General features: G+C 35.6%; 2 protein-coding genes across 2 annotated transcripts; both read left to right on the top strand.

Annotated features, from left to right (window-relative positions):
* Positions 1-2: 2 nt before the first annotated feature.
* LOC116091681 (olfactory receptor 5AK2-like) lies at positions 3-527 on the top strand (the record flags this gene model as incomplete). The annotated part of the gene is made up of 1 exon (XM_031373211.1): positions 3-527. A coding segment is annotated over one exon (525 nt), but the record flags the coding sequence as incomplete, so codon positions are not given.
* A 14,156-nt stretch (positions 528-14,683) lies between these two features.
* On the top strand, positions 14,684-15,613 carry LOC116092049 (putative olfactory receptor 5AK3). Its single transcript, XM_031373413.1, has one exon. The coding sequence runs from the start codon at positions 14,684-14,686 to the stop codon at positions 15,611-15,613; it is 930 nt and encodes a 309-aa protein (XP_031229273.1).
* Positions 15,614-17,021: the final 1,408 nt, after the last annotated feature.

Genomic DNA, 17,021 nt, shown 5'->3' with positions numbered 1-17,021 from the left:
TCTGCATCCAGATGGTAGCTGGTTCCTATCTCATTGGATCAATAAATTCTTCAGTACACACAGGCTTTGCATTTACATTGTCATACTGTAAATCTAACCACATCAATCACTTTTTTTGTGATGTCCCAATTATTAAACTTTCCTGCTCTAACATTGACACCAATATCAGACTTCTTGTTATCTTTGTTGGATTTAACCTGATATTCACTGTGTCGGTTGTTATCTTATCCTACATATACATCATGGCCACCATCCTAAAGATGTCCTCTACTGCAGGGAAAAAGAAAACCTTCTCCACATGTGCCTCCCACCTGACAGCAGTCACCATTTTCTATGGAACCCTTGTATACATGTACTTACAGCCTCATTCAGACAATTCTGAGGAGAATATGAAAGTAGCCTCTGTGTTTTATGGCATTGTAATTCCCATGCTGAACCCTCTGATCTATAGCTTGAGAAACAAGGAGGTCAAAGATGCTATAAAATTGACAAGGAAAAAGTTATTTAGATTTGACTCACAGCAATAAAATTCACCATATATAATTAGCATAACTGTTCAACTACAACATAATAATTATGATATTTGAAGCAGTGAGTTCTTAAATAATGACTGTACCTATAATGCAGCCAACCATATAATATATGAAGTACTCAATTACTTCTCTTGAAACATATTTAAAACTCATAGTTTGAAATTTATGTTTTACACTGTCATGGAGAGGACTTTATGAAGATTATTTTAGATATTAACAAATATACTTTTAAAAATATCCTTTATGAAATACTATTTCAAATATTTTAAATACATTAAAGTAGTGGTTCTCAACCTGTAGGTAGTGAATCTTTTGGGGATTGTATATCAGATATTTACATTACAATTTATAACTGCAGCAAAACTACAGTTATTAAGTAGCAACAAAATAATTTTATGGTTGGGGTTCCCCACAACATGGGGAACTGTATTAAAGGTTGAGAACCATTTTTTAATAGCTAGAAAAGCATTTTACTATATGTAATAGAACATTAACATTTAGTTTCATTATTTTATCCTGCATTAATAGAGTTTCATAAATTGCTTACCATGGGGTATTTTATAAATTCTATTCAAATTACTACAATAATCTGAATATGAGATAAATATATTTATTTTTAAATGTCTTGCAATTCAACCTGTCACTCTCATCTCACATTCTCATCATTATTACATTCACTGGCACTTTATACTTATTTTTTCACTAGTAACTTCTGTAATCTTCAATCTACCATAATCTTCCCTATTAACTGTAACAACAGAAACACTTTCTATTTCTATCCCGTGAGACAATCTAAAAAGAAATGTCACTAAAAATATATCCTTGATCATTCATTTACAAGAGTTATGCAAATTATTTTTATGCTGTCAAACAGCTTTAGAACAGACAAAACAGAAACCTACTGCTTTGTACTGTGCCAAAAAAACTGGTTTCAGATACTTCACTGTATGAAGTGCCATACTGACACTCAATTCTCTTTGCTGACAGTTCTCTTATTAACAAAAAGAAAAGAGAAAAAGAAAAAGAAAAGAAAAAGAAAATGTTCCTAGCATCCATTGGAATCCCATTGGTTTTACCATTGATTATATGTTATGAATCCCCAATACAATTCTAACTACCAAAGACTGAGGTAAGCTTTATGGATGGCAGTATTCTGCATAAAATCTGTCTTCACTCTGACTCCTCACCAGATATTTTTCATCTTTCATATTTACATATGAAAACCACTCAAATTGAATGTGTTATTACAAGAAACATATTAATTTATGTCTTGCATACAATGGTTGACCTGACTTTGTTAGGTATTCATTAAGGGCATGTTTGAGTTTTGAAATGACTATACAATAAATGCAAGCAGACAGGTCACTCATTTCCCCTGAAGTGGTAAAGTATACAATCAGTCAACTGCTGACCCAGCATCCCATGCTTAGTTCAACAGAGTGACTACTTACAGGAGTTAGGGATAGTCTCTATGTTAAGGCAAGATGCTGAAAGTATTTTCTGGCTTCCTTGCTGATCCTTTCCTGTTTTCAATCTTCAGTGCAACTCTGGTCACAGAAACTGAAGAGAGTTTCCTAGGTATAGAATACTCCACACATACTACCCATCAGTTCATGAAAGTGTAGCCCATTTTCAGCAGAAGACTCCAGCATTTTGGAAATGCCAGTACCATGGGATGTCTACCAAGAACAGCAGCAGCTTCAGTAGTGTGAGCTAGCTGGTACCTAGAAGACAACCTGTCGGATCTGCAGAAGGCAGAGCTAGAAAGGGGCTCAAACTCCTTGGAGGAGCCCAGAAGATCATGAGTGAACCCTAGGAAGTTCTTTACACTGTTGGAGTTCAATTTTGTTTGGTTCAGACTGTGACTATTCCCTGGTTTTTCCTTCATGAAGAACGTATTTAATTTAATTTAATTTAATTTAATTTAATTTGGATTTTTACAAGAGCACACAGCTGAAAGATTTAGAAATTTAAAAAGAGATTTTTTAGATTTTTACAGACATTGAATATTTTAAGTAGACTGAAATTTTAACATTTTTTGAATTTGTAAAGAATGTGGAACTTTTACAGGTGTTGCTAGGTAAGCTGCCGATGCACATTCTCCCCTCTCTCTCTATTTCCCTAGACTTAAGGTCACCTCTAGCACCGCAACAAAACACCAACTGCAGTTTCCTCTCTCCCCAGTCCACACACTGTGTATCCCACACACAATCCTCTGCTAGCCTCCCTTTTCCGTATCTGGTACTGTCTGAATGGCCAGGAACCAAAGACGGAATAGTCCAGAGACCTAGTGCCAGAACAAACATGACTGGCAAAAAGGACCAATGAAATAATTTCTAATGATATTCTACTATATACATATATCAGTGCCTTATCCAGTCATCATCGAAAAAGGCTTCCTCCAGGAGTAGATGGAAATTGGGTACAGAGATCCACAACCTGAGATGAGCCTCTCTCCCTTAGCATAAATTGAAGGTCTACATTAGGTCCTTCCCTTTGAAGATCAGGGAACCCCCATAGAAGAGGGAGAGAAGAGATTGTAGGAACCAGAGTGGATAGAGAACAACCAGAGAACATGGTCAACCAAATCAACTAAATAGAGCTCATATGGGCTCACATTGACTAAGGCAGGAAGCCTGAGACCTGTATAGCTCCACGCCGGCAACTCTGTGTGAATGGTATGGCTGTTAGCTTGGTGCAAGGGGGAACTCCTACTAGTGGAAGCATGTGTGTTTCTGACTCTTTTACTTCTAATAGTTTGCCTTGTCCAGCCTCAATATGAAGGCTTTTGCTTGGTCTTACTGTATCTTGTTTTGTTGTGTTTAGTTGTCTCTTGGAGACCTGCTTCTTTCTGAAGGGAAACAGAAGGAGAGTGGGTCTGGGCTAAAGAGGAAGTACAGGGCAGCTGGGAGGCATGACGAAAGGGAAAACTGGTTAGGATGTATTGTACGAGAAAATAAATCTGTTCTCAATAAATAAATAAATAATTTTAATTTATGCGAGAGCTTAGAGATGAATAAGAAAGGAAAAGGGTTGCTTACTGCTGATGCTTTTGAGTGTCAAGTTGACAAAGGGTCAATTGTGCTACCTAGTCTTATGTCAGCTTGACGCACAAACTAAGTTATTTGAAAGGAGGGAACATCAGTTGAAAAATGGCCCCATAAGATCTGGCTGTAAGGCATTATTTTAGTGATTGATGAGGGTGAGGAGGAGCCCAGCCAATCATGGGTGATTCCATCTCATGCTCTAGTGGTCCTGGGTTCTATAAGAAAGTAGGCTGAGCAAGCCAGGGGAAGCAAGGCAGAAAGCGGCACCCCTCCTTGACTTCTACATCAGCTCCTACTTCCAGGTCCCTGCCCTACTAGAGTACCTGTCCTGACTTCCTAGATGATTAACAGCAATATGAAAATATAAGCGAAACAAACCCTTTCCTCCCCACTTTGCGTTTTGGTCACAGTGTTTCATCACAGCAATAGAAACCCTAACTATGACAGTTGCAATACCACTGTGGGAATTGAACCTGGGTCCAGGAAAACCGGTGCTATTAAACAATGATCTATGTCTCTCGCCAATTAAAAAAAAAAAAAAATGTCCTCAAGGTCCTTGAGGCCAGATGTTTGGAATAAGGTACCAACACAGTTAGATCTGGTACTGATTCTTGGTGTATTGCATCCTGGCACAACACCAAATAGAGAATGGAAACAATACTTTTTTGTGACAGATAGATAGAAATCTCATCATTGGAATGCATGGAATAACCTAATCAAGATCATATCCCAATGATATTACTTCTTAATATTGGTGAAGTTTTCAGTCAGATCAATTCAAGGGTTTCTCAGAGACCATGATGAAAGGACAGTAAGAACCTAGTTTTGTGTCCTTGTCCAGGGGCAAATATGGCAAGGCCCAGTCTGGGTCTGAGGTAAGGGCCTCAAAGGAGTTAAGGTTTTGTTTTCTGGGAACTTTGTAGGTTCCTCTGAAGAGGTAGGACTTATCAGTCCAATGGCCACCATGTGGTCAATCCGTAATGGGATAGGTTGTGTTCCCTTTGTGCAACATTGCTTAGTTGTCCTCCTGCCGACTTCCTTCCACTAGATAATAGCTTTCTATGGACTCTGTCCCATTTTCCCCTGCAAACAATATACAAATATGTTGTGCTTCTTAATTAGTTTCTTTGGCATAAGACATAGTTTATGAAAGACTTACCAACCCCAGTTTTTCTGTCTCCTTATCTTGGTGTCTTGGTCTTTTCTTTGACGAGCCTGACACTGAGAAATGACCTGTTGGTCAAGGTCAATTGAGAACAGGGATTTCAACACTTACCTCAAAAGGGTTGTATAGCATATCAAATTTGAGAGTGGTCATATAGGCCCAAGGGAACATTTTTGAAGGTTTTTGACCTAAACCACAGAAAATAACTGAAAGAAGAGTGAAACAGAGACAATACAAGCAGGAGTTAATTGTTTGTCTTGGTTACAAATTGTGAAACTGGAGCTGTTCTGCCATGTCCTTAATGGACAGTGCATAATGTCCCTCAAAATTGTTCCTCTGCAAGATAAAGAACTGAGATATCTGTTCTTTCTCCCTAACTCAGGAGCTAGAAGTTGATGGATACTGTTTACATATGTGTATATACATATATTCACTCAGATAAGTCATCCTATGTGGCTTCAGAGATGTATGTGAAGCAAGAAGTTAAGAGAAGCCATGGAAGAAGGAGCAGTTTTAGAACAGGGAAAACCTCTTTACTCCACATGCATCGAACTCAAGTTCAGTGTGAGTATAAGAGACAGATTTCTCTCACTCCATATTTAAAAGTCTAGCCAACAACTTTTACATACAGCTTTTCTAAGGACACAATGCCTTTGTTTTCATGTTTAAATACATCTACACAGTTGATGTTCCACTCCTATAATTCTTTTTTTAACCCTTACTTTAAGGGTAAGAAAGGGTCATAGGATACCTAGAATAGGGCAGCCACTGTTTGATAATCAGCCAGCATATGTGACAACTCCCTTTTCTAGAGTTCCTAGGTAAGCTAAAAGCTACAAGCTTGTTAGAATTAGTTTGTTCCTAGAAGATTAACTCAGATTTAATAATAGCACTATAGCCAAACACAATTCAAAATTTCTTATCTCTTCTAGTTGAAATAGTTTATATAATGTGCAACTAGAATAAACATTCTCTTTATGTAGGGATGTCTTTGAAAAATAAATATTTATTGAGTAAAGAAGAAAATAATGATGAGTTAAAATTTTGTTTTGATAAATAAATGATGGCTAATATGGTGACAAATCTCCAAAAGGCTGCATCTCTAAAGTCTCTAAGTTTGAGTCATATTTTTCATGTTTCAGAAAGCCCAGGTTTTTATGAGTACAGGAACAAAGCTTTATATCTAAAGCTAAGCACAATTCCTTGGCCCCAGTTTGAAAAGGTGTTTAACCTTTCTTGTAACAAGAAATAACAATTTAATAAAGTTAATAGTTCATAATAAAAATGAAAGAAAAATGGTCTCTAAAATTTTTAGTTTAGTCAGCAACATATAACTTGAGAATATTGTTTACATCATTTTATCTCAGCTCCTGGAGATTTGGGTTCTCAAGGGAGTTAATATTGATCCCCTATCTCCCAACTATGAACTCCCTCATGGGTAGGAAACATTCAAGGTACCTTGATGATCAGCCTATGCCTGCTGCAGAGGCTCTGGAAGCAACCATGATTTAAAGAAAGCAAAACCAATGAAGTTTCCAATATCTTCTATGCAGGTAGAGAAATGTAAAAGTGTTCAGCTTATGTTCCAGAATGTTCCACTTCTCCCTTGGTCCCACTATGGAAATTGAGTTAAGAAAATGAATTGCACTGATTTGTCCAGAGAGGATGAGAGTAAACAAAAGATCAAATAACTAAACTACTGAAGGAATCTGAACTCCCTTAGTGTTTTATTTGTGTGTGTATAACAAACCGAGTGTTGATCACTCATTCAGAACTGGCCCTGTGGTGAGTGAATTTCTTTTGGCCATGAAATGAAAATTATAAACTGAGTTTGCAGGTTTAATATTTCGATCTACCTATCTGTCTGTCTGTCTGTCTATCTATCAGCGATCTATCATCTATAATTTATCTATCTCTCTACTCAATGACTAAAATAATAATCAGAAACTTTTTTTTCTGCTCTCAATGAAATCAGCATCTTTGAGACAACAAAACTGAAACACATACAAACACAAAGATCATGTGACAGCAAGCAAAATGGCATAGGTTCAAAGCGGGCAAAATTCCAGCATTGAAAGGGAGAAATGGAGACAAAGTCCTATCCCCTAACCAAAGAGCTATTTGTAACTGATGCATGTTGAAAAAGGAAAATCATTTTTTTCCAATGAAGTGTCACCGAGTCTATCAAGCATTCTCCATGGCAAGCCCTGTGCTCATGAATCATTGGTAAACACAAACCAACTCTGTAGACTTTTGTGGGGTGTGTATGTGTGTGTGTGTGTGTGTGTGTGTGTGTGTGTTTGTGTGTGTGTGTGTTTGTGTGTGTGTGTGTGTGTGTGTGTGTGCATGCACACATTTCTTTTTTTCATTTTGTTTTGTCTGAATTTGTCATCTTACTGGAGTTTTTCATTTGCTTGATTTTCTTTTTTGTTTGTTTTTGTTTTGAAAGAGAAGACAAAATATGAAGTTGGCTGGCTACAGAAGTGGAGAGAATATAGGAGGAGCTGAGAGAGGGGAAAACATTATCAAAATATATTTTATAGTTTAAAAATGTAACAGTAAAAGGTAAAAGGGAAAAATTAGAAAAGAAAATTGCATAAGATATATTTTGAATATTCCACTGTCCATATGAAACTGCAAGACCCTTTCCTCAGTGTGCAATATGATGTAGGCACCTTTCTATAAGTGTATATATTTATCTTAATTTCAGAGTCCACATACCAGTCTATAAGATGAAGCTACTGTGGTTTTAGTAACTTTGTTTCTGATCATTTGTTTTCATAAATCACTAGAGTGAACATGTCACCTTAAGTAAATCTATGATCCCATCTTACAGGAGACAAACCTGAGACAGAAGGAGTGAAATTCTCTATCACTCTGAAGCTGTGAATGATAATCGAGCCAAGGCCCTGGACACCTGCGACTTTACACATGTATGTGCACAGCTTTGGAAGCATATGGACTCATCAGAGATTTGACTTTCTCAGAACATTCAGGTATTCTTTTCAGTTCTCTTCCCAGAATGCATTGATTAGCAAATACCCTCATTGTATTCAGCTTACGTGTGAGTGTATGTGTGTGTGCATGTGTCTTTGTTCATGTGCTTTATTTCATGAGCTCAGAAAGCTGTTACCCCCCCCACACACACACACACAAATGTACTGTTTTAATTCAAAATCACCATGGTACTCCTAGGTATTTTTTTTACAGATGAGCCCTTTTCTGTTTGTCTCTTGGTATTTCAAAGAGCCAGAGAAGCCCAAAGTAGCAAAAAACTTATTGTGTTATATTCCTACCACTAAAGAAACATTCTTATTCAAAATTCTCCTAACACCTAGGGAGCTGCCCACAGCTCTGCCTGGCTTACCTGACAGCTCAATGCAGGAGAATCACTGGAATATGTACAGATGTAGCAATTGACTTGCTGATTTTCTTCTTTCTCTAATAAATGAGACTGGACATTCCTATGTTTGTGTACCTTCAGGTACAGACATATGTGAAAATGTACATGAATATGAATAGAATGTGGTCAGTAAATTATTTTAACTATTTATCTTATACAGGAGATTTGGCCAGTAGAAACATAGGTTTATTTTAACTGTTTTGAAGTTGTCTCTAACATAACCACCAATTCACACTTCTAATAAAAAAGATATGCTTTCCTGTGTATCTGTAATTCTTAACAAAGTTTAGCACTTTAAACTGATAAATAAAATTCCATTTTAATGAAGTTTGCATATATAACTGCTTGATTAATGGTAAGCTATATATCTTTCCATACTTCAGTTGAATACTTAGGGATTTTTTTCTTCTACAATTGCCTCGTTCATGTCTTTCATAAATTTTCCCATTAGATTAATGTGTAAAAAATTATACATACTGGATCTTTATTATTTATATCTGTTGAAACAAACTTGTATAATTAATTAAATTCCAATCTTTTTTTCTTTTGGTACTATTAAGCATTTTAATGAGGGTGCTTTTTTATTTTGAGTGTAGATGGTAAAGGTCTATGTCTGAGTGGGTGTGTATGTGCACCAGAGAACAATGTAGGATGTCTTATTCCTTATTTCTTTATACCTGTACATAGGCTTGTGGTCAGCAAGCCAATGAAATCCTTATATTTCTACTTACCTTACAGAAAACTGAGCATCTATGTCCAAGTTTTTACATGAATATTATAACATAAATTTATAACATAAATGTGTGTGAGTGGTTACACAGCAAGTTATCCTTGCCCTGTGAATTGTTCTCCAATTTCAAAAATTTTTATATTCTATAATGATTATAATTTATCTAAACTTTTTCTGCATTGCTAAGTCACAAGTAGTCAACATTGATTTTCTCAAAAATAAGTGTACATGTTTAAATCCATAATGCATTTGGAAACAACTTTTGTAAAGCATAAAGCTGGAATTCAATATTATTTCTTCATATTCCTAAATATTTATAGCACCACATCATATTTTAGTATTTTTGTGGTTTTATACTTCCCTTTTCTCCAAACTATCCTATGTACCCCACTTGCTCTCTATCAAGTTTATAGCCTCTTTTTTCATTAGTTGCTATTACATATACATATTATACACACACACACACACACACACACACACACACACACACACACTCACATACGTACTACTAAATATACCCTGCTCCGTCTGTATGCTGTAACTTGCTTGCATGTTTTTAAGACTGACTAGTTGATGTTGATATGTTCTTCCCTGGAAAAGGTTATTTCTCCCACTATTGATATTTTTTATTTGACTATTGTTGCTTGAGTAGGATTGAGGTCCCATGGGCTGGATTTCCCCTGTGCATTTTGGCATGAATATTGGTCTCATCCTTCCTCAGCTCATGTTTAGAAAGTCATGCTGGTGAGGCTTTATGGATATAGCCAGGACACAGAATCTCCAAAAGAAAAACCTCCCTGATCCTCCAACTTTTATAATCTTTCCACCCTGTCTTCTACAATGTTTCCTGAGCCTTAGGTACAGGAGTGTTTTGTAGATATATATCGACTAGGACTGAACTCTACAACTCTGCATTTTGATTGATTATCATTCTCTGTAGTGAAGTTCCTCTGTTACAAATAGTTCCCTTGACTATGGATGAAAGCTGCACTCATCTGCGGCTATTGAGACAAATGTTTAGATCATTGCTGGTTTAGAAAAGGGGTGGTTAGTCAGCCCTCGACACAAGGGTTTGTACAAAAAAAAAAAAAAGAGAAAAAAAAAGAGAAAAGGGGTGGTTATAGGTTCTCCACCAATGTCCACAACTTCACTACCACTGAGGAGTTAGCTAGGTTTCTACTACCTGGCATAGTTACAATCTTGTCAAGCAAGTTTTAAGTGCAAATATAGAGCTATTGGTTACTGGCAAAGTATGCGTGCCATGACCGTACCCTCACGGCTATGGAACCATGCTGGTTCCTGGTGTGATTTATAGGCATCATAGCTGCGGGAGGCTATTGGTTGCCGCCTTCCTTTGGAAGCCTGCATAGTTAGTTTTTCTCAGCTTCGCTGACATGCTCATGACTTTCAGGACATTTGCATGATGTCTTCATAATGATGGTTTTACAATAACTTCTGCTGTCTGGCAGGTCAAGTTGTTCTCTCAACCTAGTTCCTTTCAAATTCCATGTAGAATTGTCAGGTCAAACACAAATTTTTCTCAAGGATGTGACTGCAACAACAGAGAATTTATAGATTAATATGTTGAAAATGGAATGGTACAATGCTGTATTTTTATCCAAGAAATTGGTCTGTTTGACTCTTCAAGCCTTCAGGAAAAGTTGTTTCCTTAAAAACCATGAATATACTCTGTTATGTTTACATTTAGATTTTTTAATCTCACTAAAACATTTCTTTGCTTTGCTGTAGTTGTTTAGCTGTTGTTTTGCTTTGGTTTAGTTTGATTTGGTTGCGATTTGTAATTGCTTACTTACACACAAAATCTTGTGATCATACCCTCCTTTCATTACCTTCTCTTATCTCCTGATGAAACCTTCTTTTTCCTGTCTAGTTCTCCTCTTACTTTCTTGTGTTTTGGTGTAATAAGGATGTTCATAGCTATGAATGTTTATAATTGTAACAGCCACATCACATCCAAAATAAACAGCATTTTATGGTACTCTTCCTCATCCTCTGGCCATTACAGTCTTTCTACTCACTCTTCTACAATGTTTCCTGGGGCTCAGAATGGATGATATTGATGTCCCAGTTAGAGCTGAGCACTAGAAAGTCCCTTACTTTCAGTGCTTTAGTGAGTAATGAGGCCCCTGCTCTGACCACCACCCATGATTAAAAGAGGCTTCTTTAACTAAGGCTCAGAGATACAGAAGTCTATGGGTATAAATATTGCAATTTAGATGGCAGTAGGACTAGATGTTCATTCAGCAAAACATTAGCAGTAAATTTCCCTCAAAGAACCATGACTCTCCTCGTCATAGATGTTTGACAAATATTACAGTATCACACATGTATTCCGTTCCATAAACCAAGCTCGGTTCAAACATAAAATGGTTGATTTCTTTTGGAACAATCATGTCATTATTGCACTTCTGGATGTACTTTGCCTAGCAAGTTGATATTGTAGCACGCAGGGGCCAGATATGAATTGTAGTAGAAAATTTTTAAAGTACTTCTTTCTTTTTCTATTAAACATACTTTCATATATTAATTAGCCTAGTATTAAATGACTTTACCAGCTCCATTAATACTTTATTAAATTACTACCTTAGAATAATTGGATTATCTAAATATAATAATGATCATGGTCCTTCTCTTATAGTTATATTGTATTTAATTTCCTTTCCCGAGTATCAAAAACCATTGAATATATATTCAATTACTTAAGGAATCTTTCAGTATTCCTTCATTTATAAACATTTCTTACAAATTATTGGTAGTGATGATGCTCACAAAGGTGTTGTGAACCCATTTACCAGAGTAACATTTATGTTACCTCCCATTTATGTTACCTAATATTTTCCCAAGAAAGATTATCAATGTTTATCAAATAATATTTGGAACCCTCTGAAATGATATGGCTCTACTATTTCATATGGAATATTATACCAAATAACTTTTCAATGTTAAAAAATATTTTCATTCCATGGATAAATGTAACTTGATGTTGATTACCCAGAAAAATTTATTTCCCTTTATACTGTTTTTTTTTCTTGCAAAGACAATTTATGGGAGGCTTCTTTCTCTACATTTTACTCACCCCATCCCTAGACTAGAAACATAGCACATTTGGTTTGTGAATCTGAAAATACCCTGGCAAGCTCTGTTCCTTATCATCTAAGGAAAACCTAGCCCATGATCCACTCTCCAGCAGTACCTCATACATGACCACCATCTGTTGCCAAGTTTAACTGGAACTATAAACCAAACTACTTGCTTTGAGTCTTCATCCAATATCTAAAAGTGATAATATGATGCTCATACAAACTTTGTTTTTAATGTAATTTTAATGAAAACCTACAAGGAAAAGGAATAGGCATTTACTGATGTCATCTTTGATCCCTGTAATCATGACTGGATTTAAGATGTTGGCAACTATAGTCCCAAATTGGTATTTTAAGTTTCTTTCTCATATTAAACTTATTTTATGTTATTTTAACCTTGTGAAATGAATTGGTGAATTTTTTTAATCATTCATTAATGAAGGAGGAGTTTTCATAGTCTCTACCACTTAATAAAGAGCCATTATCAATTGATACCAACTAAGAGGGAAAGATAATAATTCTTCTAGAAAGTGTATATAATGATTGGATTCTGCATCCCAGTGGGTGGCCCAACTCCTAAAACACGTATGTGAGATCTATTGGATTTAGTAAGTTGTTTGGCTTTGTTTTGTTTGTTTGTTTTTAAGAAGAGGACATGGAGTTAGAAGGGGAATATTTTGGGAGATTATAGAGGGAAAAGAGGAGAAAAGGTAATAGATTGACTATCTCTTTAACATGGGATAAATTTTATAGGTAATGTATTTGAATCAAGTGCTTTATGATATTTTAAAATAGTAAGTCAAAAATCAATTAATGCTTTGAAATATTTAATCTTTCTAAGGCATGCGTGCATGCACACACACACACACAAATGTCCATATACAGACATGCATTCACACATACAGTAAGACTCTAGATGTTTAGTCAATTTAGTCAACATTGTTTAAAACTTAGTATTGAGATTAATTGAGAAAATAAAACCATAATATAAAGTACCATTTTTCAACCAACATTAGCTACTCTTAAAGCAAGGTAAGAAGAAAGCAGTTTTATTTCAGCATTTGGTTCTGCCAGAAATATAAGTTTGAGAAAGATGTGGGCTAAATTACCTCAACAAAATACAAAAACAGTTCAAAATTATCAATTATTAAGCTTTCGCATATGTGAAAAGGTAAAAGTAATCAATCCATTCTTATTTCAGATTTAATTATTTCTGCTCCAGGAAAGACAAAATAGACTAACTGAATAGAGGATAGAATATGAAAATATCATTGTTGGTAACTGAAGAAAATTCCAAAAATCACGCATAAATCAAACTATGAGAAAGACACACTGAAGTTGCCCCAGGCAGGCAATTTCCTAAAAAGACAAATGTCAAAATCTAAGAATATAAAAAAGCGGTAAGATTATTTTTTCTTTACAAAAAAATAAGACATTTCTAGACACTTATTCCTTAAGAAAACATCAATTTCATGAGTAAGTTGGGATACATGAACATGAATATATATCAATAGCAATAAACACTAGAACATTCATCATATAAAGTTCACAGTCAGTACTCAAAGTCAGTAATTTTGTTCCAAGAAATGTGTCACAAAGAAATTGTAACAATGAATTATTTGCAGCAGAGATGACCTCTAGCCAACTCTAGCTCAACACTAGCAGCAGAACAGGTGAACAGTGAGAGGGGAGCAATAAGATGCAAAGATGCTGATGTGTGATATGGGACCAACACCAAACCAGGACTCCACCTAGTCTATGATGAGGAAAACACAGGGAGTAATCTTGGTCACTAAAAATTATTTAAAGCTTTTGAAAAAGCTGACACGTTTTATAAATTTTCATGAAATTTTTAAATTTTACAAAGAAAATAATATTTCCACATTCTTTGGTAAAAATATCTTACATGATGATAAGCCCATAGTGGGTAAGGTAGAGTAGTAAGGAGGGTGAAAGGTCAAAGTGAGATATGGAATTAACTTAGAAAAGATTGTACAGAAATATAAGGTTAGATTCAGATTTTCAGTAACAATAATTAATGAATGTATTTTCATTAAAATATATATCATAAGGAACAATCAGAAAAGGAAATGAGCATATTTTTATTTTTTTAATCAGTTTCTGAGAGTAGATATGTTCAAAACAGTTTCTGAAAGATATGGATGAAAGTAATCTAAGTAATAATGTCAGTAAACACCATCAAATATGTCATAGAGAAAAATAACCTTTGAGGGGCCAGGGAAATAGTCCAGCCAGTAAGATACTCCCATATAACTATGGGAACTTGACTTTAGGTCACCAGAAACCATAAAAAACTAAACCTTACAAGCATGGTGGCACACAAATGTAAACCTAGAACTGAGACAGATAAATCATTGGTGTTCCCTCCTAGCTACTTTAGCTGACACATCAAGTTCCAAACAAAGTGAAAGATCCTGCTGCAAAACAAGATGGACAATGCCTAGTGAATGTCACCCAGTGTTGACTTCCAGCTCTCAAATATACACACAAACATGCGCATACATGCACCTGTACACATATGCCCCAAATACACATAAATATTCACATAGACACACAAAGGGAAGGATTCTTTGAAGTGATGAAAAAATACTATAGCATTTCTAAAAACAAATCAAAATAAACTTGTTTTCTCTTCTATTTTTTTCCTTTGCCAATTTCAGCTGATATTGGATTTCTACTAACCATGGAGCACAGTAATGACACCATAGTGACTGAATTTATTCTCCTGGGATTTGCTGGTCAACATAAGTCTTGGCACATCCTCTTTGTGGTATTCCTAGTAATTTACATAACCACCTTAGTGGGCAACATTGGCATGATCCTGCTCATCAAACTCCATTCTTCACTGCACACTCCTATGTACTTTTTCTTGCAGCATCTGGCTTTTGTAGACCTCTGTTATTCCTCTGCCATCACTCCCAGGACGTTGCAAAATTTTGTGAGCACAAAACCATCCATCTCCTTCAGAGGATGCATAGCTCAATTACTGGTCTATGGTATCTTTGTTACCAGTGACTGCTTCATCCTGGCTGCTATGGCTGTAGACCGTTATGTGGCCATCTGTAACCCACTGCGCTATCCTATTATCATGTCCCAAAGACTCTGCATTTTGCTGCTGTTTGGTTCATACACTATGGGCTTCCTGAATGCCACTGTAAATACAGGTTTTACTTTCTCATCAAACTTCTGCAAATCCAATGTCATTAATCATTTTTTTTGTGATGTACCACCAATTCTCGTCCTCTCTTGCTCCAGTATTGATCTCAATATCATGGTACTGACAATCTTTGTGGGGTTTAACTTGACATTCACTGTGTCTGTTGTGATTCTTTCCTACATATTTATCTTGGCTGCCATACTAAGGATGACTTCAGCTGCAGGAAGGAGAAAAGCTTTCTCCACGTGTGCATCCCATATGACCGCTGTCATCATATTCTATGGAACACTCTCATACATGTATGTACTTCATGGGACTAACAGATCTCAAGAACAGGAGAAGGTGGCTTCTGTGTTCTATGGTATTATGATTCCCATGTTAAACCCCCTCATCTACAGCCTAAGGAACCAAGATGTGATAGACGCCTTGAGGCACATAGGAAACAAATGTTTCTAGGGGAAAATGTGGTCTCATGTCAACATAACTCAACAGGCAAGGCAACGGGGTTCTATCCTTGGTCACCTTGAGGAGATGTGGTAAATGTTTATATGACACAAAGGCACTCTTGGACTGTTGATGACACTTAAAGTACCATAAAAACAATTAAATTATGAAGTAAAAGTAAATAAGCTTCTTTTATTAGTGCTGTGAAGTAAACTTAAAATTTCTTATAGTCTAATCAAGTACTCTACTATTGATCCAGGTGTCTGAATAAAGTATTGATACTGCTTTTTTACATTTTATGAGCCCCTTTCCACATAGTACTCATAAAAAATAAAATTATGGTATTTCTCCCCATTTTATAGGATCTAATAGAATCATATTAATTGTATACAAGTATGATATTGTCATGTTTGTAATTAAATTTTATAAAACCTTCTGTAAGGGTCTAGAATGATGGTACACACTGTCAAGTCCAGCAGTCAGAAAAACAGACAATATAGACAAAAAAATCTATGATGCCTTTTCTGATTATTCTTCCACACATCATTAGTCAATTAAGTGGTAAGGAACAGGTGTTGGGAAGATTAACAGGATAGTGCTCATCACCTTTGCAAAAACCAAAACTAAAACATAAAAATAATAACTGGCTGAGAAATGCTGGAGACTGTTAAAAGGGCACAAAAATATTTGAGTATTGTTCTTTGTTAATATGAGTTTGCACCTCATTTACTAGAAAATAATGTGAATGTTTCTTTGAAATATACAATAAAGTTTAATATTCTTTTATGAAGAATTGTTCATTTTTAAATGGATCATGGCTCAAATGATCTCTTTATATGACCATTTCCTATCAAGAATATTTAAAATTCTCTTTAGAAAGCAAAAAACCTCCTAGATGATGCTTGTCAGGAAATTTAATTTTCAAATTACTTGAATTATAAGACTACTTTTATATTAAAAGGGGTTATAAAGATTTACCTCCTGTCTTGCTACTTGTCTAGTCATATCTAGGGGACATGACTTGTGGAAATGGCACTGAATCAGACTTTTATATTCTCAGATTTAAGGTCCAGTGAGTGATATTCACTGGGTCCTCTCTTGTGTTTCTTATCATGTCAACTTTAGTGGGTAACACTAGAAAGATCCTCCTCATCAACATAGATTACAGATTTTAGACTCTCATGTACTTCTTACAACATCTAGCTTTTGTTAATATCTGTTACACATCTACCATCACTCCAACAATGTTGCAAATGTTCACAGTAGAAGACAGACTCCATCATAGAATGGTAGAAGATAGACCCTATATCATATGGAAGATATGTAATGAAATTGTTGGCATATGACACATTTGCAACCAGTGACTGTTACCTCCTAGCAGCTACGGCAGTAGACCATTATGTAGACATCTATGAACCAC

Source organism: Mastomys coucha, unplaced genomic scaffold, assembly GCF_008632895.1.
Source record: "Mastomys coucha isolate ucsf_1 unplaced genomic scaffold, UCSF_Mcou_1 pScaffold15, whole genome shotgun sequence".
Lineage (NCBI taxonomy): Eukaryota > Metazoa > Chordata > Mammalia > Rodentia > Muridae > Mastomys > Mastomys coucha.
The sequence above is the reverse complement of the archived record's forward strand: the minus strand, read 5'-3'. Positions and strand labels throughout refer to the sequence as shown.

Coding starts and splice junctions, on each gene's coding strand:
- LOC116092049 (XM_031373413.1), top strand. CDS start 14,684: ATGGAGCACAGTAATGACACCATAGTGACTGAATTTATTCTCCTGGGA.